Source organism: Sitodiplosis mosellana, unplaced genomic scaffold, assembly GCF_009176505.1.
Source record: "Sitodiplosis mosellana isolate CC-2019 unplaced genomic scaffold, AAFC_SMos_1.0 Smas_scaffold_6181, whole genome shotgun sequence".
Taxonomy (NCBI): domain Eukaryota; kingdom Metazoa; phylum Arthropoda; class Insecta; order Diptera; family Cecidomyiidae; genus Sitodiplosis; species Sitodiplosis mosellana.
In genome coordinates, this window is record NW_022601422.1 from 3,972,189 (window position 1) to 3,995,517 (window position 23,329).

The 23,329-nt window shown below is 36.6% G+C and overlaps 7 protein-coding genes across 19 annotated transcripts in view; 4 read left to right on the plus strand and 3 right to left on the minus strand.

Annotated features, from left to right (window-relative positions):
* LOC129576154 (guanylate cyclase 32E) overlaps positions 1-4,389 on the plus strand; it is a 39,993-nt gene extending 35,604 nt beyond the window's left edge. For all 12 annotated transcript variants that reach the window (XM_055460803.1, XM_055460792.1, XM_055460802.1 and 9 more), the window contains 11 exons: positions 560-739; positions 829-933; positions 1,072-1,315; positions 1,804-1,860; positions 1,949-2,093; positions 2,191-2,524; positions 2,649-2,758; positions 2,826-2,880; positions 3,024-3,335; positions 3,458-3,765; positions 3,999-4,389. In XM_055460803.1, the coding sequence (XP_055316778.1) occupies positions 560-739; positions 829-933; positions 1,072-1,315; positions 1,804-1,860; positions 1,949-2,093; positions 2,191-2,524; positions 2,649-2,758; positions 2,826-2,880; positions 3,024-3,335; positions 3,458-3,765; positions 3,999-4,206 (2,058 nt within the window). In that variant the 3' untranslated portion in view covers positions 4,207-4,389. The remainder of the gene's footprint in view (positions 1-559; positions 740-828; positions 934-1,071; positions 1,316-1,803; positions 1,861-1,948; positions 2,094-2,190; positions 2,525-2,648; positions 2,759-2,825; positions 2,881-3,023; positions 3,336-3,457; positions 3,766-3,998) is intronic.
* Positions 4,390-4,668: 279 nt separating this feature from the next.
* LOC129576156 (tudor domain-containing protein 3) lies at positions 4,669-8,580 on the plus strand. The gene is made up of 5 exons (XM_055460805.1): positions 4,669-4,885; positions 4,994-5,078; positions 5,538-6,878; positions 6,964-7,870; positions 7,986-8,580. The coding sequence occupies exons 1-5, from the start codon at positions 4,848-4,850 to the stop codon at positions 8,117-8,119; spliced, it is 2,505 nt and encodes an 834-aa protein (XP_055316780.1). The 5' UTR covers positions 4,669-4,847; the 3' UTR covers positions 8,120-8,580.
* On the minus strand, positions 8,562-12,297 carry LOC129576157 (Bardet-Biedl syndrome 7 protein homolog). The gene is made up of 10 exons (XM_055460806.1): positions 11,811-12,297; positions 11,606-11,729; positions 11,289-11,533; positions 10,755-11,141; positions 10,417-10,607; positions 10,205-10,322; positions 9,977-10,129; positions 9,516-9,889; positions 9,232-9,341; positions 8,562-9,162 (listed from the first exon to the last, which is right to left on the minus strand). The coding sequence occupies exons 1-10, from the start codon at positions 11,910-11,912 to the stop codon at positions 8,774-8,776; spliced, it is 2,193 nt and encodes a 730-aa protein (XP_055316781.1). The 5' UTR covers positions 11,913-12,297; the 3' UTR covers positions 8,562-8,773.
* Positions 12,298-12,408: 111 nt separating this feature from the next.
* LOC129576171 (uncharacterized) lies at positions 12,409-14,042 on the minus strand. Its single transcript, XM_055460833.1, has 3 exons — positions 13,808-14,042; positions 13,471-13,611; positions 12,409-13,390 (listed from the first exon to the last, which is right to left on the minus strand). The coding sequence occupies exons 1-3, from the start codon at positions 13,869-13,871 to the stop codon at positions 13,092-13,094; spliced, it is 504 nt and encodes a 167-aa protein (XP_055316808.1). The 5' UTR covers positions 13,872-14,042; the 3' UTR covers positions 12,409-13,091.
* A 101-nt stretch (positions 14,043-14,143) lies between these two features.
* LOC129576248 (alkylated DNA repair protein alkB homolog 8) lies at positions 14,144-18,357 on the plus strand. The gene is made up of 7 exons (XM_055460956.1): positions 14,144-14,422; positions 14,499-14,730; positions 15,071-15,415; positions 15,568-15,859; positions 16,111-16,402; positions 16,491-16,640; positions 17,807-18,357. Exons 1-7 carry the CDS (start codon positions 14,279-14,281, stop codon positions 18,290-18,292), a joined length of 1,941 nt encoding a protein of 646 aa, XP_055316931.1. The 5' UTR covers positions 14,144-14,278; the 3' UTR covers positions 18,293-18,357.
* Positions 18,343-21,018, minus strand: LOC129576249 (NADH-cytochrome b5 reductase 2). Of its 2 annotated transcripts, none has more exons than XM_055460957.1 (3): positions 20,837-21,018; positions 19,535-19,709; positions 18,343-19,233 (listed from the first exon to the last, which is right to left on the minus strand). In XM_055460957.1, the coding sequence occupies exons 1-3, from the start codon at positions 20,855-20,857 to the stop codon at positions 18,503-18,505; spliced, it is 927 nt and encodes a 308-aa protein (XP_055316932.1). In that variant the 5' UTR covers positions 20,858-21,018; the 3' UTR covers positions 18,343-18,502. The 2 variants fall into 2 exon arrangements, with proteins under 2 accessions (XP_055316932.1, XP_055316933.1); XM_055460958.1 differs by lacking the exon at positions 20,837-21,018 and adding an exon at positions 20,189-20,524.
* Positions 21,019-21,339: 321 nt separating this feature from the next.
* Positions 21,340-23,314, plus strand: LOC129576250 (60S ribosomal protein L10a). Its single transcript, XM_055460959.1, has 4 exons — positions 21,340-21,495; positions 21,946-22,101; positions 22,502-22,823; positions 23,031-23,314. Exons 1-4 carry the CDS (start codon positions 21,491-21,493, stop codon positions 23,199-23,201), a joined length of 654 nt encoding a protein of 217 aa, XP_055316934.1. The 5' UTR covers positions 21,340-21,490; the 3' UTR covers positions 23,202-23,314.
* Positions 23,315-23,329: the final 15 nt, after the last annotated feature.

Sequence of the window (23,329 nt, forward strand, 5' to 3'; positions counted from 1 at the left end):
AGAGAAAGAGAGAGAGAGAAAGAGAGAGAGAGAAAAGACGAATAATCGACGAAAACACATCACATCTAGAAGAAACAAAATCGAGACACTGACAACAATAAGAATTGAGCGAGAGAATAGCAAAACGCTTGACTTTTGAGATGAAAAGTTCGAATAAGGTTCAATGCGTTCCCATCTCTATGTCTCTCCTTTTGCTCCGAACCGCTTTTTTATGCATTTTATTTAAATTGCTGGGAAAATGGTTTTGACGCATTTCAAATGGTTTCTGTCGATTTGTTAACATTTTCCCTTACCACTTCTGATTGTTTTGCTTTCTTTTCTTTTCCACTATTTTTCTTCTATTTCGTCACTTCGATATGCTCATTTTTATCTCGATCTTTTGCTCTCTCTCTTTCTCTCCCCCTCTGTTCTCGCTCTGTCTATTTGTATGTGCTTGCGATTCATGTATGCAAAATGCAAAACATTTTCCGAATTTCTACCACACATAATCTTTATGCCGTTTCTCTTGTGTCTTTCCGTTTTATTTTTTCTGTTTCGATGGTTTGTTCGTCTGGTTTAGGCAACTCATCCACTTATTCGTACTAGTCAAGTTAGTTTAAGCTCGAATCCGGATGCAGATTTCCGTTATTCAACCATTTTTACACCGATCGGCCTGTACAAAGGCCAATTGTACGCCATTAAAACCGTACGCAAGAAGAGCATCGACATCACACGCGAAATGAAAAAGGAACTCAAATTGGTAAGCCATTCGCAATTGGAAGATACAGAACTTCTGTTTGTTTTGTGGTATTTGGGCAGTTGGTTAACTGATCACATTTTGTTTATTAGATTCGCGATTTGCGACATGATAATATCTGCGCATTCATCGGCGCTTGCACTGATCCACCGAATATTTGCATCCTCACCGAGTATTGTACACGTGGAAGCCTAAAGGTTTGTACATTTTTTTTTACACTTTGTTAAAAGGAATTGGGAGTTTTAATTTTCAAGGCAATCGCGTTGCTACTTTCAAACTTTGTCACTCTGAATATTTTATTTCAACCTGTATCTGCTTTGAATTGGATCCAATAGGATGTTCTCGAAAACGAAGATGTAAAATTGGACAATATGTTCATCGCATCGTTGATAGCCGATATTATACGGGGAATGATTTATTTGCACGAGTCACCATTGAAGTATCATGGCTTACTGTGTACGTCGAATTGCCTCATCGATTCACGGTGGGTAGTTAAGCTCAGTGATTTTGGACTGCAGGCATTCAAAAAAGGCGCCGAAGATCCACCAAATCTACAAACAATGGCTGCTAAATGTCAAAGTAAGTGAAAACATTTGCTTTTAATTGAACGCCCACGATGATGCGAATCACATCAATCAAATTACATTGGAGTCAGAAAAAGAAAACTAAACAGACTTTTGCCAGTCCAAGGTCAAGAATGATGTATCTCAAAGCGAACAATGACCTTAACAAATTATTTTTTATTATTATCTTTGTTTTTTTTTTATAGTGAATAGCCGCTATTTAACTATTCAAAATTCAATTAGATGCCTTTTAATGTTTCAAATTAGTTAATTCTGAGTTAATTTTGTATCAAAAGATCTAATTAATTTGTGAAAATCAATTCAAATTAGTTCAAAATGTCTTATTTTCTTGAATATGTTTATATTTCTATCAAATTCCCAACAAAACCGAGATAAATTACACGAAAAGCAAAACAAAAATAATTTTCGTAACAAACTATGTTTGTGGAAAAGTAAATTTACAAAGTGAAAAAAATCGATTTCAAATGTTGCAATTATCCGCAGAGTTACTGTATCGAGCGCCTGAACTGTTGCGATCTGGTCCAGCTAATATGGTTCCAGGTAGAATTTCAACTTCTAAAATTGATCCAGTCCAGTCAATGTAAAATAGCGATAAACAATATTGAATTTGTTTGTTATGGTGTTTCAGGTACTCCAAAAGGTGATATATATTCATTTGGTATAATTTTGTATGAAATTCACACGCGACACGGCCCATTCGGAGATACTGGTATTAGTGTTATGGATTGTTTAAGAAAAGTGCTGCAACCAAATGATTTCAATGAACCGTTTCGGTAAGATCACTTCCGTGTATCAATTGAAACAACGTACCTTGGTCCCACATTCTAAAGGTCATTCATTTGAAATCAATTTCATTCGATCGATGTTTAGACCTCCACTACAACCGCTTGATTCATCATTTGACTGTGTACGTGAGTGTTTGAAGGATTGCTGGGCCGAGAAACCAGAAGATCGACCGGATTTCAAGGCAATTCGTACCAAACTGCGACCCCTTCGCAAAGGAATGCGCCCAAATATCTTTGATAATATGATGGCGATGATGGAAAAGTACGCCAACAATTTGGAACAATTGGTGGATGAGCGCACGGATCAACTGCAGGAAGAGAAAAAGAAAACCGAAGCTTTGCTACTAGAAATGCTGCCACGGCCAGTTGCCGAGCAACTGAAAAAGGGAAACAAAGTCGAAGCCGAAACATATGACATGGTGGGAAAGAGATTAACTTACGTCTTTTTTTGGTCTACTTCATTTCTTATTCAAATCTTCGAAAGAAAAAAAAAATGAATAAGAATTTTCCCAAATTTTGAATAAAACCTGTCTCGCTCTCCAGGTAACCATTTACTTCAGTGATATTGTGGGTTTCACAGCGATGTGTGTGGAAAGTACGCCGTTACAAGTCGTTGATTTTCTAAATGATTTGTACACATGTTTCGATTCAATGTAAGTTTAATCGACTCTGAATCGACATAGTCGGTGAATTCAAATTCAATTTTCATTTATTGTTTAGCATTGGAAATTATGATGTTTACAAAGTGGAGACGATTGGCGATGCTTATATGGTGGTAAGTTCTTAGAATATTGATCAAATAATTATTTCGATTTTTAAGCTGTCACCAAAAGTGCCATTGTCTTAATTATCAAATCATTTTTCTTAAAATTGAATTCAGAATGCAAGTTCAATTTACAACTCCATTTTTGTCGACAGGTTTCTGGCTTACCCATTCGCAATGGTATCATCCATGCGGCGGAAATAGCATCGATGTCACTGCATTTGTTGAGTGCCGTTTCCGAATTTAAAATTAGACATCGGCCCGATGATCGACTTCTGCTTCGTATTGGCATCCATTCAGGACCTGTCTGTTCGGGTGTGGTTGGCCTGAAAATGCCCAGATACTGCTTGTTCGGTGATACTGTGAACACAGCCTCACGCATGGAATCATCTGGTGAACCATTGCGAATCCACTGTAGCAGCACATGCAAACAACTACTGGATAAACTGGGTGGTTATCATTCAGAGGTAAACACTTTAAGAATTTTCTTCCATAAAAAAAATTTCATTCATAATACTAACAGCTGCCAAAGATTCAAGCAAATTTAATCAATTTTTTCAAAAAAAACGAAATCCATCGAAAATTCCAGGAACGTGGCGAAATTCAAATAAAAGGCAAAGGAAAACAAGTGACGTATTGGTTGCTAGGTGAAGATTTACATGCTCACGATACACGCACCAAGGCACGAACTGAGCGCCGTGGCTCAAGAGCTCTGGTCAAAGCGCATCTGCAGCAAGGAATGAAAAATATCAATGTTATTGTGGGACCAAAGAGTTCATTGAAAAACCGTGATAACACTATACCACGCACCTCACTAACACGATCATCAAGCTTGGAATCGCCAAAGAAACTCCGATTCGCCACTGGCTCACAGCTCGAGAACTATCGCTATCACAGGTATTTTGTATAAATTGTTAAAGAAACTGAATTATTGTAAAATGACTTTAATGAGGGACATTTGGTCAAAAATTTGAATTGAAGATTAGCCACTGATTTGCGAGTTCAGATTCAGATTCAGATTGCTAGTTTAATATTAATTACTCGTTAAAACTTTTCAAATAACTATTGCCAATAAGAATAAATCGTTGAATGATTTTCAATCAAAATCATTATTTCATATATCATTGCAGGTATAGTGATGATGCTCTAATGGAAGTGATATCCGACTGTGGTCTTCGAAAATCGCGCAGTAGTTCAGTTGTTTGTGATGACCTAACATCATCTTGTCCGTGCATTGATCATCTTGAAAAAGTATCAGCCGTCACTGCCGAAATGCATCCGTTGAATTCATGTCTAAATGCAAATACCCCATTGCTACTCAATCATGTGTCTACCTAAATGTTCACAATCATTCAAAACAAAACGATAAAAACATCCATTTGTCTATTTAGAAACAAAATAAACAATTACTTTATCTGTGTATATATCGTAAATGGTACATTTTTGACCGACCTCGCATCTCAAGAAAATTGTAATATTTATTAAATATGTAATAATAAATAACTCTTAAATGTGCAGAAATGTTTGAATTTTCTTTTTCAATTCGAAAAAAAAAACATTCACCCCAAAAAAGACTCTGAAAAATGAAAACAATTTTTATTTTATAAAATGATTTTATTCGCAATTGTTTCAAAATGTTCAACGGTTTTCTTCAGTAGAATATTCGAGTTTGTATCATATGAGAGCGATTCATTCAGAGAGTACCTTTGTATGTCTGTGTGTGGCGTCCATGCGTATGTGTAAGTGCATATTTGTGAAAACTGTCAAAACGAACACTTCTTCTTCTTCTTCTTTTCCATCATATATGAAGTTTGACATTTAAGTTATCACTGAACCGATATTTCGGCTGGGGCATTCAAGCATACACACTGACATCAATCGCGACGTTTGTGTGTGCAAGTGTGAAGATACACAGAAGAGCACACAGTAGTACAATAATATATACGGTTGAAACGAAACAGTTTTATGTAAACACCAATATGGCGACTGTGTTACAGAAGTTAAAAGACGAAGGCTGGTAAGTTTTTCGTAAAAAATTGATAAATTTTGGTGACATTTCAGTAAAATCGAGTGAATTTCAACGGATAGAAGATATTAATTGTTGTGTGGATTATGTGATTTGTAGGTTTATCAGCGATGATGGTCTGAAAAAACTCAATGAAAATGGTTTGATCGGTGACGTAAAGGAGTTGAAAAAGCGTGCACTAGACGTAAGTTTTTGTGATATTATCCCAACTGAGTGCCGATATTCTATATTGGCATTGATTGTGTGTGTTGATGAATGGTTTTCCTTTCATCTATTTTTAAGACACTGCCATCTAAATATTTACGCAGAAAGAGAAAATGCTTTCCATCGTAAAATTAAAATGGTTTTCCGTGACAATTCATCACACACTGAATCAACTGATTCCAATCATCATCTTTCGGTGTGTTTCGCGTCGTTGGCATTCATATGCATGTGTTTGAAACTGATGAAATAAAGCAATGAGCAAATACTCTTCTTTTTTTTTCGAGAGAGAAAAAAGAAAATATTTATAGATATATTGTATGCTTCTGAATCGTTTCGATGGCACATGGAATGGATTAATCGCTAACTATGTAGAATTTATGCGTCATGTTAGGAGAAATATGATAAATGTCTTTCTGTCTTTTTTTCTTCCAAAAAATAGCATGATTTGCGTGAATTAGTTATAAATGGTGGGTTGCCAAATGACATTGCCAAATCATCGAAAGTGGAGTTGCCGTCAAGCGGCGTCGTTCTGCAAGTGGTCAATGTGCGAAATGTGTCTGCACCCAAAGTGAATCAAGAATCGAAAACATCACCGCGGCTGCTGCAAATTGACCTGAGCGACGGTCAGTCAGTTTGTTCTGGTCTCGATTTGGAGCATTTGTCAGCGTTTAGTATTAATGTGGCACCCGGCACAAAGGTACTCTTGCGAAATACCGTCAAAGTGATTCAGGGCTTTTTGTCGCTTACACCACAGAACATCAGTATTTTGGGTGGTCAAGTGCAAACGTTGTACGAAAAATGGGAAACTCATCGAACATTGGCAAAGTATGCGGGAATCGGTGGGCCAAGTTCGAAAAAATCAAATGGTGACACACTGAAAGGCAGTCCACCGCCATGGATTTCGTTTGGGAATAAGATAAAAGGAGCGAATGGTGATGACGCCACTTTCAAAAGTCTTAAAGATACGACCAAAACAAAGGAAGTGTCGAAAGAGGAAAGTGAGTTTTTAGCGTTGCGAAACAGTGCCATTGCAGATGCAGCTACCAATGGTGAGGTGAGAAAACAGTTTGGTGGTCACAATCGGCAGCTTGTTGACCATAATGTCAAGAAAATCATGGACAAGGGGTATAGCGAAGATCAAGCTAAATTAGCTCTGAAAATTTCGCGAAACAATCTCGAGAAGGCAATGAGTGGATTGAAAAAACGCAATGACACATCCGATCACAAGCGAACTAAACTACCTGAAGCCACGGCACCTGAACGCAGCTCAAGACGTGGTGGAAAATTCGATGAACCACCAGCAGCCAAACCAAGCGGGAAAGTTTCACTATTCGATTTTCTTTCGGATAAAATTCCCGATGTTGAACCACCACAACAAAAACAAAACACCCGACTACCCAATCATCAGTCACAGTCACAGTCGCAGTCACATGATTATGGTGGCAGCAAATCGAATTCACAACGAAACGCATCCAAATTCGAGAATAACATTTCATCTAGTTTTGCTAGTCGACAAAAGAAAGATGAATCTCAACCATCCCGTTCCAAGTGGAACAATGATGCACCGGAGAAGCAAGGCAACAAACCAACATTCCAGCAATACCAATCATCACCGCATCAACAACAACAATCATCGTATAAATCAACGCAATCGAATAATCAAACGTACCAAAATCCAAACCATAACTACCAGCAAAACAATGCGAAAAACTCACGATACTCGGCACCACAAAATAATCCATCACAATCCGATTCACATCATTCATATAGTAATGATATGGTGAGTTTGAACTGTGTGATTTTTGAATTTTCAACGAAAAAAAATAGCTTTCTTCATTTAAAAAAAATTTGATCTCTTTTCACAGAACAATAAGCGGACACCGAACGACCGAAAACCATTGCCAAACTCGAATGTACCGTCAAATGCGAAACCAAAGGCGAATATGAAGAGTTTAATTGATGCGACTGCAAATCTGCAGATAGGTAATGATAATAAGTCTCATAAGGCGAATCAAGGTCAAGCACCGCCCTCGCAACAACAACAACACCACCACCAACAGCAGCAGCAACAGCGGAATACAAATTTCGAAGAGATGTTTCCGCATGCAAAACAATTCCCCTACAATCCGTACAAGATAATGGGATTCCAGAACAAGGAAACCAACGAGTTTGCGATGAATGTATTGAAAATGGGCGACCAAAAGTCATCCAAAGCCGGAAACAACAATACTGGCAGTGGTGCAAGTGGTGGTGGTGGTGGTGGTGGAGGCGGCGGCAATGTATTTGTGAATAATAATAATCTAAACACGGCGCCTATTCCAAACACTCAACCGAATCTAAAACATGCTCACATCCCGAATCAGCAAATTCCGCTTGTTCCCGTACAGCAAAATATTCCGGCACCAAAACCAACTTATATCAATCCAAATGTAGCACAGTTTACATTACCGGCGATGCCTCAACCACCACCGCAGCAATTTTTGTGGAGTTTCAAAGTGGGCGACCGTTGTTTGGCCAAGTATTGGGAAGACGAAAAGTATTATAATGCGGAAATTCAAGCCGTTACCGACAAAACGTGTGTCGTCCATTTCCCCGAGTATGGAAACTTCGAAGAAGTACTGCTCACCGACTGTTTGCCCATCACCGATGCTAATCATCAACCGATCAATCAGTATAGCGCGATGCAAGCACCAGCGCCCATCCATCAAATCGCATACGCGCAACTACCACCAAACAAAGGCGGACCACACTTTCATCAACCGCCGTTTCATCGTAAGTTCTAAATGTTCGTTGGTTTCATTTTTATTTTCGGGCTATTTCCTTTTTGTCAATGATTTCCGAAAACGATTCATTTTGTGATTCACATTTTTGTTATTTTCCACCACAGAACCGGGTCATCACCCACCGCATCATTCAGCTGTTCTACATCCGCCACTTCCAACGCAACCGAACCAACAGCAGCGATACCGTGGCAATCGAGGTGGCCAAGGTGTATACGTTCCACCGGCACAGCGAAAATAAACCAGTCCAACTACACCACATCGCACATACGAACATTTTCCAAACGCAGATACTTTTGTTTGTTTGAAATTTATGAATTATGCTGAGAAGAAAAACATATTGAAAAAAAAAAAATCCGGGCGAAATTTTTATATTATTTTCGCATTTAATAAGTTATTTATTTTAAAATTGTAACAATATGAAAATCATTTATTTTTTTTCTCTCTCTATTTCTCTCTCCCTCTTTTTTTCTTTTCAATTCGCGCAAATTCAATACGAAAAAGAGCAATAAAATTTCGAATCAAAACATCGCCCGCTTTTCGTCGAATTCACCTATCCATTCTCTCCCTTAATACAATAATTCATATTTTGTGATTACATACCAACACATTTTCTGTGTTAAAATGTTTACATTTACAAATACAAAATTGCTTACAAAGTAGAGCAAAATAAAAACAGAACCGTGTTCAAGTCCATCTGAATTTTAATTGAACTTTTTATTTGCTTTTTCAATTCCTTTTAATTTGGTTTTTTACTTTTGAATCTTCTTCGTTTTTTGTTGTTGTTTTAATTTTAACCTGTGTGTATCAATTCTTCGGTTTTTTTTCTCCAAATTTTAATATCTTTTAATTCCATACATTTCTTATACCAATTTCATAGACGTGATGCCGTTTATTAGATCTGAAAATGGTCTTCAGATGTAACGCCCAATATGAAATTGACTAAAGTTTCGTTATTGTAATTTTTGATAAGATCATCGAGTAGATGCACTTTGTGTTTCACCTCAGACCCTCTCAATTTGTTGTAATCAATGTAAATGCAAATGATGATTGCTTTTATACGGTCCAGCATATGCGAGGAGCGGTTGTACGTTTCGATTATTTTATTCTTGCGCTCCAACACATCAGCAAAATCATTGCCCAGCGACTCTAGTTCACTGTTGTCTTGAATATCCAAATCGATTAGACTGCCGATTATTTGGTATTCTTTGTGAATTTTACTGTGTTCAATGAGCTTAGGTTCAATTAGACCAATCATAAACGACACACTTGCTCGATTTACATCTGGAATTTGGGGAAGAAACAGAAAATAAAAATAAAAAAAATTTATGGACAATTAATAAATGTACAAACCAAGCAATATCTCCAATTTGGTGCGCCGTTTAGTGGCTTCTTTTGTCAGAATGTCCTTGATAATCGAAATTGTTGTCACATTTTCCGTTTTGAATGTTGCTTCTCCTTTTCTGCATTCAATAGATACGGGTTTTTTTTTATCAATTTTACGAATTTTTAACAATTTACCAATTTTTGTACTAGCCTAATTTTGGTTCTACTCGTTTATTTATATTTTTTAAAGCAGATTTTTATGTTCCCAAATTTTATCAACAAAATAATTTGGTTTATCAAGTTGAACTTACGTATATTCACACATCAATTCACTGCCGATGAAAACGTTTCGGAAATTCAGCACACTTCTCTCATTGCTGATGATTTGCAATTTTTCTGGCACTTCAGGAATGCAGTTGCTAATCCAGGTATGGGCTTCGGCATGACTGAAGTATCCCTTGAGAGTTAATTTATTGTGTGGTCGCTCATTGTCAAACGAATGAATTCTCATGTGCAACGACAACGGTTTAATTGGATGCTCTTGCAATTGAGACACTTTTGGTTGAATATTTGGCGTAATAAATGCTTGCAATATTCCTTGATACCCTTCGATCGTGCGAAATTTCAAATCCAAACGATTCACATCCACTTGGCAGCGATACGTAGCTAATAAGTAGTTCCCGGCCTGCGAATGCCAAACCATATTTTTGATTTAGGATTTTTTTTTTTTAGCAAATTGTCAATCATATTATTATGGTAAATAACAACTTACACTCGGATCACATCGGCTAAAACTAACGACGGCCGAACTTTTCTCCACATCGATCAGTTGAACGGGTGCGTTGCTTTGCAGCAATACAAACTCAATTGGTGCTGGTATTTCGATTGTCAATGAGTACGATGCGTCTTCTTTGGATAAACTTAACTGAGAAATTGAATTTTGGTTGAGTTGGCTAAGAGAATAAGAAGGTTTGGATTTGAAGAAGAAAAAAAAACTTACCGCTGAATTTATGGGCATCATCGGTATGGCCGAATAGCCACCAGATAATGTTTGAGTTGATAGCTTGTATCGTTCGCGCTCACGTTGCACCTTCATTTCAAGATCACGAATTTCCTCCCTGGTAAAAAGAGCAAGAACGAAGAATGTGGATTGAGATTAGGAAACGCCTACAATCTGACTTTGGTATCTTAGAAAACAGGTAGAGGGATTACTTTAATTTTTCGATTCGAGCATTGGAATCACCGGCGAAGCCTTGATTCATCATTGAATCGCTTAAAATTTTCTTCGGGCATCGTGTGCTTAAACCAAATATTCTACCGGTATAAGTACAAACCACAACCTCTACATAGCCATTTGCGTCGATCGTTCCGCCTTGAACGGTTGAGATACTTTCGTTGAAATTCTGTGGACAACAAATTATGAACTTAGAATTGTATGAAGATATTTCAGACTAGAACCTAAAGACAAGATTATTTTCATTTCAAAATGTGTTTTTTTTTTAAATATTTTTTACTTTTTTTTCTCCTCAAGAGCATTTTAAAGATGTTACCTCATTATAAATTTGTCGCACGCTTAAATCGAAAGCATTTTCTTCGCTTGGCAAACTATAAACTTGAATCGATCCATCTCGTCGTCCCACAATCAATTCCACTTTACCATCACCCGTTAAATCGAATGCATCAATCGTAGTCACAGCACTAGAATTTTCACTTGGCTCAACCAATGTTTCCTCCTTGAAATTACTCACAAAATTCCCGACTCGAAATAAAACCACACGACCATCGGTCATACCGCAAATCAATCGATCGTTGTACCCTTTTGGTATGTGCAACACCGTCGGTACACTTTCTAGTTCAATTGACTGACGAACGCGACAGTGCTCGAGCACACGGAGTACTCGACCAGAGCATGCTAACACTGTCACAATGCGATTGGTCTGCAAAAAGAAAAGTATTGAATTTAGTCTGTTAGTAGAAAAAGAGTAGAGCAAAACTCTTCTGGTGTTATCATTGACTGAAACCGAAAAATTTCGTCAATCAAATAAAAATGACTTCTGAATCGAAGAAAAATGTTATTTACTTACATTATTCGGGCACAATGCGACCACATCAACGATAGTATCACCGCACAAATATGAGCCGATATCTTTACAATCCCGATAATGATTATAAACATGATTTCCGCACAAAATCATATCATTCCCCGATACAAACATCGTTTTGATTGGTTCGGTTAAGTTCGAAGTGAATGTTAGAAATATTTTCCCTTTTTTGTTGAATGCTTTGACCTTATTATCGGTGGCGACAAAAATTTTATCGGGTATTGTACCTTAAATGTAGAATTAGGATTCATAGTAACTTAACAATTTTTTGGATTTGAAAAATCCTCCGTGAATTTTACCAGGTGTGCCACTCAATTGAATGGACTGCACTTTATCGGCGGGTAGGGTTTTGAAGTGAATCACCATCTCCTCCTTTTTCATCGAAAACAATTGAACAATGCCATCTTGATCGCCAACAACCATCTGAAAATTTCAATCCATATTATACAATTCGGTATGAAAGTTCCAGTTGAAAAATGCAAATAATCAACAATTTAGCCGTACTCGTTGCTGTTCCTTGTATCGTGGTGCTGGTATCAATTTCATGCAATTCGGCAACGTGGCCCCAACTGAACAATAATCTATTCGATTCAATTCCAATTCCATTTTGAGGAATTAAGAAATTTTCACTTTAAGTTCAAAATAGAGATAATAAACCAACTAACTCACTAACTCATTCATTCCTCCCGTTTATTTATGTAGAATGTGTGTTTTTGCTGTGACCGTTGTCAATAGCAACTCGCATCGCTCATTCGTTTCTTTTTGTTTGCGAATGGATAGGTGACACAGATTACTCGAATGGGGGAATACTTTTTTAGCTGATTATTTTACGATTTTATTTTACTTTTTTACCTTTTTGTTGCTTTTTTCCGGATTTAATCTTTTTTGAAGAGATAGAATAAGCAATAAATGGTCATGAACTTCAATACTCGATGAGACGGTATTGAAATGCTCAAGAAAAAAACATCAAAAGTCAAATTAACGAAAAAAAATAGACGAATAAAGGGAAATTGGTCGAAAATTGAGCAAAAAAATTTTTTCATTTCATTTTTTACATTTATTTCAAACTAAAATCACCAGAAAAATAAAACGCACGAGCGCATTTTGAATTTTTTAAAAATTGGCTTTATTCATTGGTAAAATGACATTTGATGATTTGCTAACTACAACCGTTTTGTGTATGAAATCATCGGACTTGTTTTTGTACAATATAAAAATCTATTTATAGCACTATTCGATAAAACTAACGAATCAATCAATTCATAACGAGAATATTCGATATGCTGATTTGGACGGATAATTGCGACGAAATGGATAATTCTTTGAGGTTCTCATACCTAAAAGCTGGTCATTTTAAAAGGTTCTAAAAAAATGGTCAAAATATTTGTATAAAGTCAATGTATCGATTGGCTCATTTTTTTTTCATAGTTGAAATTGTATGAGTTTTTTTCTGGCATGTGGCGTAACATTCTGCTTTTTTGGTGAATTTTGTAAAGACTTTAACCATCATCTAAGGCAACGGAGGCAATACATTATACTGTATTAGAGTAGACTACTGATTTTAGACAGTTCAATTTGGAATGTTCTGAATTTTGTTTGAATATGAAAAAGTGTTGATAATTATTCGGGAATTTGTTTTGTTCAACAAATGTGCAATTTTGAGATTTGCTTATCAAGGTTTAGAAGTTTCAAATTGGAACTTTTTCTGTTAATGGAAATTGTTGAATGTTCTCAATTTGTTGAAAATTTTCGTGTTGAAATCCAAAATTTGGACTTAAAATAAAATTAAAACAGTCGCAATGCGACCATTAAGGCGATTGCCGCTCCAATGGTACATGACAAAATGGATGCATTTATTGATGTTGAGCCATTGCATCGATGATCGAGAAAGCAATAGCAGAATGTTGTTTCATCAAAGTGATCACGTTTGATATCGAGCTCTTTTATTGTATTGTTGAAAACATAATGACCAAGTCGAACATCTTTCGAAGCTGGACGACATCCCTCGTAGCGGTCGGCTGGCAAATCGGTTCGATAGCCACTATTCAATGTACTCAAACAGTCACGGATTATTGTCACCGATGCTAAATGGATAAATGAATGTTATTTCATTGAAAACGAATTCTTTTTTTTTTCCACAGAACAATTTGGTTGTTCAATTTACCTCCTTTGCGTTCGATCACCTTAACGCAAATATCATTATCTTCGGGACATGATTCGCCCCAGTAGCCAATACCACGCCAATGGAAGTTCTCTGCACAGCCCGGAGTCGCCGATGTGCAACGATAACACCAAATTGCATTACCTATGCAGATATTCAAAGAAAATTGATATCAAAGTTAGTGGATTTCTCTTTGGATAAAAAAAATTCCGACGATTTTTCCTTAAAACAGTTATTTTCTCTGACTTAAGATGTTAAGAAACTTGTGTTTACTTGATGATTTTTCTTTCCGTAATCAACGATTGGCAATTAGACAAACTTTCGATTCAACAACACTTACATTGTTCGATCAATAGTAGCACACTGATTGCTGCAACGATTATTTGCACTTGCACTTTCATCATTTCTGTTTAATTTCAATTCAAATTCGTTTAATCGGTCTGTAGATTTCACAAATCACACATCAAACTTAATAAATCGAGTATTTAACAATAAAATTTTACTAAAAACATAAACAACGCCCAATAGTCGTGTGTTCAGTATGATCGTTTGTTTAATTTGTTTCCAAATGACACATCAGGTGCACACATATACACACTTCGATGCTGGTCATTGAATAGCAAACATGGCTGCCACGAATTGTTGTGGTGGTATTTGACAGAATTCGGTTTGACAGTAAACGCACATTTTCAAACACCATCAGCTGTCAAAATTTGGTTTCAATAACAAAACGTGCGCGATTTCAAAGACGAGAGACTCTTTGCAAACGAAAAAAAAAACACAATAAAATTGTACTATATTAATAGGAAAGATGACACTTTCGGCGCCTGAAGACAGTAAAAATACGGATGCAATTTCGAAAAACCACGAGAAGAAAATTCAACGGAAACAAAAGCGATGTCAATACATGATTGCAAATGATGCAGGCGTTGTTTGCTGTGACGAACCAACGAAGGTAGGTTGTGGATTAAAAATGGGATTTTGTTTAGAAAGCTTCGACGAATTAAATTGATTGTCATGTAAATTTACAGAATTTAGTGATATGCAATGCTGGATTATCGACTGGACTCGATCAAACTGCACTTGTGTCAGAGTTTTCGAAATTTGGTGCCTTATCTGATTTATGCCTGTTGCGTGATAAATCCTACTGTTTTGTTATTTGTGCCGATGCAACCAACGCAAAACAGATTTATGAAGGAACTCACGCTAAAAGTCGTCTGGGCCAGAATGACACAGTCATCTACTTGACCTATTGTATCGAAGGTTTGTTTCTTAAGTGGTTATAGGATATTTTGGTTATATGCAAAGATGAACCTGGTTATTTGTATGGAAAAATATGATAATGTTGGCACGAATAAGCAGTTGTTTTCCACTCTTTTCGAATACTTTAACTTCAAAATTTAATTTAATTTAATGGTAATTTATTAACTTCTTATTCTGATACAAATTACAAATTTAAATGACATTCTGCCCGAATATCGTCTGACACGATTCGTCTCTTTGAATTTATTCGATTTGATTCATCTAGTAATACTTATCATACAGAATGCTTCAACTAATTCATCATTTGATTTGATTTCATTTCATATCGCATTCGATACAGTTCCGGCAAAAGATATCAATGACAAGACTCAACAGTGTTTGCCACCGGGCTTGGTGATCGTTGAAAATTTTATAACACCAGCCGAAGAGGCGATACTCATCAATTTGATTGAGTGGAATCAAGCGGAGGAAAGTGGTTCGGTGCTGAAGCATCGTCAAGTGAAACATTTTGGCTATGAATTTCGATACGATACCAACAATGTGGATGCAGACAAACCATTGCTCAATGAGAAAATACCCGATGATTGTAACTTTCTCTGGGATAAATTCCGGGAGCAGAAAATAAATGACGTTTTAAATGAGCCACCCCAGCAAATAACTGTCAACAAATATGAACCAGGACAAGGTAACATTCAATTAATGCATTTTTGAAAACAATAATTCAATTCAAAAATGTTTTGTGTGATTATCGACAAGAAAAAGCTCTCAATATGCTACGTCAATGATCAAATTTGTTAATTTTACATCTTGAAAAAAAAAATTGATTGAATATTCCAGGCATTCCACCGCATGTAGACACCCACAGTGCTTTTGAAGATGCCATAGTGTCCTTGTCGTTGGCCAGTGATATTGTTATGGAATTTCGAAAACCGAGTCCGACGAATGGCAAAGAGTATGTAGCGCATGTTTCAATATCGCTGCCGCGACGATCGCTACTCATAATGTCGGGCGAATCGAGATATGGCTGGAAGCACGGTATTACATCAAGAAAAATTGACGTGATTCGAGACGCTGCTGGTCATCTCACCACAAAATTCCGCTCCAAACGCATTTCATATACGTTTAGATGGTAAATGCCACTGAGTTTCTGTCTTCAATTCAATTTTTTTTTTTGAAATTCTTTAATCCATTTTTAAAATTACACACTTTTAAGTAAAACTATATTCAAATTATTTTTGACCATGTTCAACCAGCGCATAGTTTTATTCAAAAGTAAAACTTTGGAATGGTTTTGTTACCATATTTATTTTCGTTTCTATTTCATGTTTCATTATTTTTATTTACCATTTTTTTTTTCACATTGCTTGTCTAATTTTTCAGGTTATCCAAAGTAACCGAGTGTAAATGTGAGTTCCATTCGCTGTGTGATACGCATAAAAAACAGAAACCGAAAGGAAATGCCACCGGAAATTCGATTGAAAATCCATCGTTGTGCGAATTAGAGAATGTACACAAAGTGTATAATGAAATAGCGAATCACTTTAGTGAGACGAGACATTCGCCGTGGCCTCAAGTCAATGAATTCATTCAACAATTTGAGAAAGGCAGCGTTCTTGTTGATATTGGCTGTGGCAACGGCAAGTACTTGCAGTCAAATCGTGATATCTTTGAAGTGAGTAAATGATTTGCGAATTCTTGAGTTTTTTTTTTCAAACTTCAATTTTGTGAATATTCAACATTGAAAATCTTGTTACATCTAGATTGGATGTGATCGGAGCGATGGCCTTTTGAATGTATGTCGTGAGCGAGAGTTCAACATATTTCAATGTGATTGCTTGGCTGTTCCGGTGCGATCGAATTCCGTCGATGGGTGCATTAGTATTGCAGTAATTCATCACTTGGCGTCTGAAGTAAGTTCTGCAATAAAATGACCAGATTCCAAAATTTATTCAACGCTTATTGCAGAGCCTGTTTTTCGGGATCTTCCTGTTGTTATTGAATGCAATGTGAATTCTAATATTTTTTCAACGTGAAATTACTTCTGAATCAGTTTTAACCCTCTAATGCATACAACCGCCTCCAGACGGGCAACATTTGAACGTCTGTAGAACCGTACATCGGATCACATTGCTTTAAAAAGAATTTTTATTCGTCAATGTTCTCTCTTTATTTTTGTCTTTGGCAATATTTGTCTATGCAGTATGATTTTAAAGTTATGAACAAAAATGTGTGCAAAAACAAAAATTTGACAAAATAAATTATTCGAACTCCAAATTAGACACATTTTTGACACTTTTAAACAATGGATTTGATTGTTCTCTGATTTATGTCAATCGCATTTCCTGACTAAACCATGAGGAATCTAGGATTACGAATATTTTTTTAATCATCTATTGCCAAAAATCAACCAAGTACTAATACTCCCAGCCCTGGGAAAAATTAATGCATTAGAGGGTTAAGTTATTTCCTAAGGGGATTTATCTCTCGCGAATGCATTCGCATTACAGAACAAAAATTCGAATGTTTGCGAATGCGACGAATGCGACTATGACAGCGAACTTGTGACTACATAATTCATTCGTTCATTCGTGTTTATGCATGCATTCGCAACGCTGCCGTATGATTTCTATGTAAACATTCGCACTCGCATTCGTGAGAATGTTCGAGAACAGCGAAATACGACTGCTATACGAATGCGAGTGCGAATGTTTACATAGAAATCATATGGCAGCGTTGCGAATGCATGGCACTGAGCGCGAATTTGTGAATAAAAATTCGAATGCCAAACCGACATAGAAGCCCCTAGGTTATTTCACGTTGAAAAAATATTAGAATTCACATTGCATTCAATAAAATAAACATGAATTTCACAATAAGAAGAAGAGGAAGATCCCGAAAAAACAGGCTCTGCCTTATTGCATAAAATCAATTTCGAACATCAAATTGAATCCGTTGACCTGTGCTTTTGCAAAGTGAAAATTTTTTTTGGCCCTTCTTTATTCAATGAAAAATATTTCTATTATCTTAGATCGAAATTCAAATGCAATAAATGAAAACCCATTCATTTCCGTTTCAGGAGCGTCGCCGGCGTGCTGTAGGTGAAATGGTTCGCATACTCCGTCCAAAGGGCAGAGGCTTAATTTATGTATGGGCCAAGAATCAAGCGGTAAAATGTAAATCAAGTTACCTGCTGCAGAATAAACGAAACCAACGAAAAGATGACAAAGAGTGTAATGAAAGTAACGACATTGAGCAGAGCTCAGGGACATCAGAAATTGTCAATTCAACCAACTGCACATCATCCCTGCCAATTCATACGAATCGTACACAATTCGAGCACACCGACATTTTGGTGCCATGGAAATTGAAAAATTCAACAAAAGCATCCAACCAAGACGGCGCAGGCGATCAGCATCCAACGACATTTCTTCGATTTTATCACGTTTTCGAGGAAAATGAATTAGAAACGCTGTGCAAACAATTTGAAAACATTTCAATTGTAAAGAGCTACTACGATCAGGGCAATTGGTGTGTGATTTTTCAAAAGAATGGAGCTAATTGATCTGTATAAAAAAAAAAAGATGTAAATTTAATAAACAAAAGAAACTAAAATTTCAACAAAAAAAATTCCGTAAATATTCTGGATTTTATTCACTTGAATAACAAATAAGCGTTTCAATTAGATATCATAACGGCAGTATAATTTATTCGATAAAAAAAACTGGTTTGATCTGGTTCTCCATCTCGATTAGCACACCGCTTGGAAAAGGGTTTAGTAAGCGAATCTAAGATCTGGATTGTATTCAAGTGTGTCGAGGTTCGGTTGGCATGCATAGTTGATCATTGGTGGTGGACCACACATAAGTACAACGGTATCTTCTGAGGGCGGATACAAATTGTCGCGAATCATGTCGGCATTCACAAAACCGACGCTGTAAGCCCATGTGTCTGAAGCCTTATCCACAGTATACCAAACTTTAAAGTTGTCTGGATACTCGGCGGCCAATGCATCCAATTCGTCGCGAAGCAAAATATCGTCTTCACTTTGGTTGGCAAACAAGAGAGCAAGTTTGAGATGGTTTTCTTTGGCACGAGTCAAAATCTCGCGAGCCAATTGAAGCATTGGCGTGATTCCAGTGCCACCAGCGATCATGTTGATATATTTGGCTTTGAGATTGACCGGAGCCTTGTTTGGTTTGTTAATGTTGAATTTGCCATCGCCAAAGTACTGCAATTTACCAGTTGGACCACGGAATGCGATCGTATCACCGATTTTCAATTCATCGACATGCTGCGACATTTTGCCACCGTTCGGGAATTTCGGATGAACATTGCGAGCATATACTTTGATCACCAAATCGACATATCCCTGGTTTTCATCACTTGAAACTGGTGTATAGGCACGGATTACATTCTCCTCGTTGATTGTGGCAATCAAATGAATGTGCTGACCAATTGGCAAACCCAACACATGCTCCGATGATGGCAAACCAAATCGAAAACCTGAAATTTGGAAGAAAAAAAAATGTCTCAACTTTAATATTCAAGCCACTGTGCAATCTTATCTAATGAATTTTCACGCACATTCGCGTATATTGATTGCCACTTGTAAGTTAGCAGTGTCGTGATCGTTACACATTAAAAATTAAAATGTGTGTTTCATATTGTTTCTATAGAGTTATCGTTTTGTTTCCTTTCAATTTTCTGCTATTTTTCACAATCTTATCACATGCGAGTTCGTTCAACGTCACACATATTCTTTGATTAAAAAGTTTGCGAAATCGTAATTTCTGTGAGTACTCACGTTTTGTGTCATGGCTAATTTCCTCCTTTTCGATCAGTGGCAGCATAACCTTCTGCGTTGGGCCCAATAGAGTTGTCAACTTTTTCTTTTTGCCATCTTTTGATTTGGAGAAGTAAAAATGAGCAGCTACAGCAACCGTTATGACAGCCGCTATGCCAAAGACCACAGGCAAAATCTGAAAATACACACATTGATGGCATTAGTTCCATGTTTCTTGAAGTTTCATTATTGATATATTTTCTTTTTCTTTTCTCATTTCTCGTTTTGTTTGTGATTCTGTTTCTTGAGAAAAAAATTTTGTTTCAGTGAGAACTTGTTTTTAATTAGGTCATTTTTGCCCTAGTTCCATCATTTTGACTTCGGATAATTGCTTAGAATTCATTTGATGATGAGTAACCACTTGAAATTAATTATTTAACATATGAAATGTGTCAAATCTCAATTGTTTGCCAAAAGAACCATCAAACAAAGTAACTAACGCTTCGAAAAAACTAATGCACATTCCCAAAAGAAAAACGTTCCTAAAATGGGAATCCAAAGAAATTCACACTTCCAGAAAATTGATAATCTTTCAAGGAATTCACATTTCCAAATAAAGAACCAATCGAAATTTTATGCAAAATATTCCAAAAAACTGATGATCCACGATCTCACCTCCAGCGACATGATATATCAACAATGAAAATACAAAATCAACTGACAATTTGTAGCGAACTAAAGGAAGCCCTTGCTAAAGTAGTTAAGTCAAAATGAGTTGACTAAATCACTCGTTTCGATCTCTATGGAACGTGTGATGACTTTGTCAAGCGAAACGCAAATATGGCACAAACAAAAAATCAACAATTGTATCATCAAAACTCAAAAGTTATCTTATTCATATTGCGTTCGTTAACGCTGAAATCGTCGGCTCTTTCGATTTCCAAGGTTAAATCGATTTCAGTTTGTACAACGATTCATTTTCAAACGACCGTAGAGAACAGTTTGAATGTTGTATCTCTTCAATTATTCACACACCAGAGAAATGAGAGCCACACACACCGAGTAGCATGATCGCTTGCGTGTGTGCGTGTTTTTAAAGAATGAAAAGAAAAAGAAAAATTGCGTAACATGTGTGTTTTTACTATAAAAATCAATCATCCAGTAGCATGCATCAATCAGCAATTCCGAATCGACATTACATTCTAGCTACACACTTGCCGTAAATGGTATGTGACCGCGAGTGCACACACTCTACACGTAAACACAAAAGACAAATATATTCAAACTAAAACAAATAAAAAGTATTTATTGGCTTTCTCTTACATCAGATGTCGTGATAACCATTTTATTCTTTCAATTCCGTTTCGTTTGCGTTCGTAAGGCGACTGAATACAAATGTGTTCAGTGCGAATAATTCATACTCTGTGGGAATTTTTTTTCAATTAATGCTATGGAGAGAGTACTCAAGTTGGACAACAGGTCCGCCGACAGCCTACATTCGATACGAATTCATGCATGTTGATCGCCTTCTGTTGTTAACCTTTCGGTTCGTGACATTGAATTTATTCGCTTTGCAATAGAAATGAGAACTGTCAAATTGCAAGCGATTCCGGTCGCAGAATGTAATTCATTCGTATCATTTGAAATGCAAATTTTTGGAACAAATGTTGAGCGAGGAAATTGTGATTTCGAATGAAGTTTTGTCATTTAATTTCAATGCATTTATTTAAACCAATTTGTGGTTGTTAATGAAAAAATGAATAAAAAAAAAGACAAAAAAATGTGTGAAAACATTCGGAATTTGTGCGTTTTCTTCATGACGGAATTGAACGCATCGCACTTGGTCGACTTGACAGATTGACACCAACCAACTTCACGTCCAATCCAAAACGTGCTTTTTTCAGTCACATATAGCGGCGAGTGAATTCTTCGGTTCTCTTTCCATTTCAACGTGAAACTATACACATCGTTTCAAAGATGACGTGAGTGTTGAACAATTTTCCCAATAGAATTTTTATCGAAAATTATTGCAATCATCCTCAACAAAATCGTTGAAAAAACATCGAAATTCAATAGTAAAAAGTGTAAAGAATCATTTAATTTCCGAATTTTCGTGAATTTTTATCTCGAATTTATTGAAAAAAATTCAAAATAAAATCGTACCGGAACTGTGTAATTGAGCGTGATGGTTGCAATGATTGTGGCAATTTTAAACCAACCGCTTCAACTAAATGCAATTGTTTTATGCGGCATGGATGAAATTGCAATATTAATTGTGAAATAAATCAGATGTTGTGATAAATCAACCGATTTTCTTATGAAATTAGTCGATTTTTTTTCTGATTGTTTGGACATTTTGCTCGTTCAAACACACCACTCTGTCTGATAGTACAGGTCGTAACTAAACATTTCATTTTCTCTCATCATTTCAGATCAAAAGTTTCTCGCGACACTCTTTATGAGTCGGTTGCCTCAATCCTTGACCATTCGAAGGCCAAGAAACGTGCTTTCTTGGAATCTGTCGAATTGCAAATCGGATTGAAGAACTACGATCCACAAAAGGACAAGCGTTTCTCCGGCACTGTCAAGTATGTTCAACCTGATATTTGAACAATGTTTTAAGCGTGACAAAACAATGAATTAAACGAGAATATGTTTGGCTTTTGAAATACGCTTTAAAACATTGGTCATTTGGTTCAGGAAGCCATGTCCAATGGCGGACCTGCACTCAGGGTCTTAAATAAATTGAGTAGGTCATTGCGAAAGCAATCACCACACATTTTTTTTTCTTCAAAAAAAAGTTAAATTGAGGTTAGGATTGTACACACATCGCATTGGTGAGTGTTGTTCGTGCGACAACAAACTAGTGACACTCTATTTATTTATGACCCATACACACACACACACACACCCCAGAATAAAACCGGCAACGGAATTTATATGAAAATTTACTAATGTGCGCGCGTTTGTTATTGTCATTTCGAATAGGCTCAAGAATATCCCACGTCCAAAGATGCGTGTGTGCGTTCTCGGTGATCAACAGCATTGTGACGAAGCCAAAGCTTTGGACATTCCATTCATGGATGCTGAAGCCTTGAAAAAATTGAACAAAAACAAGAAATTGGTGAAAAAATTGGCCAAAAGCTACGACGCCTTCTTGGCATCCGAATCATTGATCAAGCAAATTCCACGTTTGTTGGGTCCAGGTTTGAACAAAGCCGGTAAATTCCCTGGTTTGTTGCAACACAACGAATCGATGACCGCTAAGATCGATGAAGTCAAGGCCACCATCAAGTTCCAAATGAAGAAGGTACGTATTTTACACACACATTTTAACATTTTTCTTCGAATTTTCACTCTCGATGCAATTAATTTTGATTGTTCCGCATTGGAACAACGTTCCTACGTTAGGAAACTTTAAGATCCAAATCGTTTTGTCAAACAAACGTTTTTATTCTATCTTCTTCTGAATCCATCTAATCCATTTGTACTAATTGCTTTTGTTTTCGTTTTCCAGGTCTTGTGCCTTTCAGTTGCTGTTGGTCACGTTAACATGTCCCAAGATGAATTGGTCCAAAACATTCACTTGTCAATCAACTTCTTGGTGTCGTTGCTCAAGAAGCACTGGCAAAACGTGCGTTCATTGCACATCAAATCAACCATGGGACCACCACAACGTCTCTACTAAGAATGTGTACGCCGCTTAAAAAAGTTTATGTCTCTTTTCGAAGGGATGTGTGGCTTTTTATTCATGAAAATGATGATGAGATCATTCAATAAACATTTTCAATAAAAAAAAAATATAAATCAAGCGGT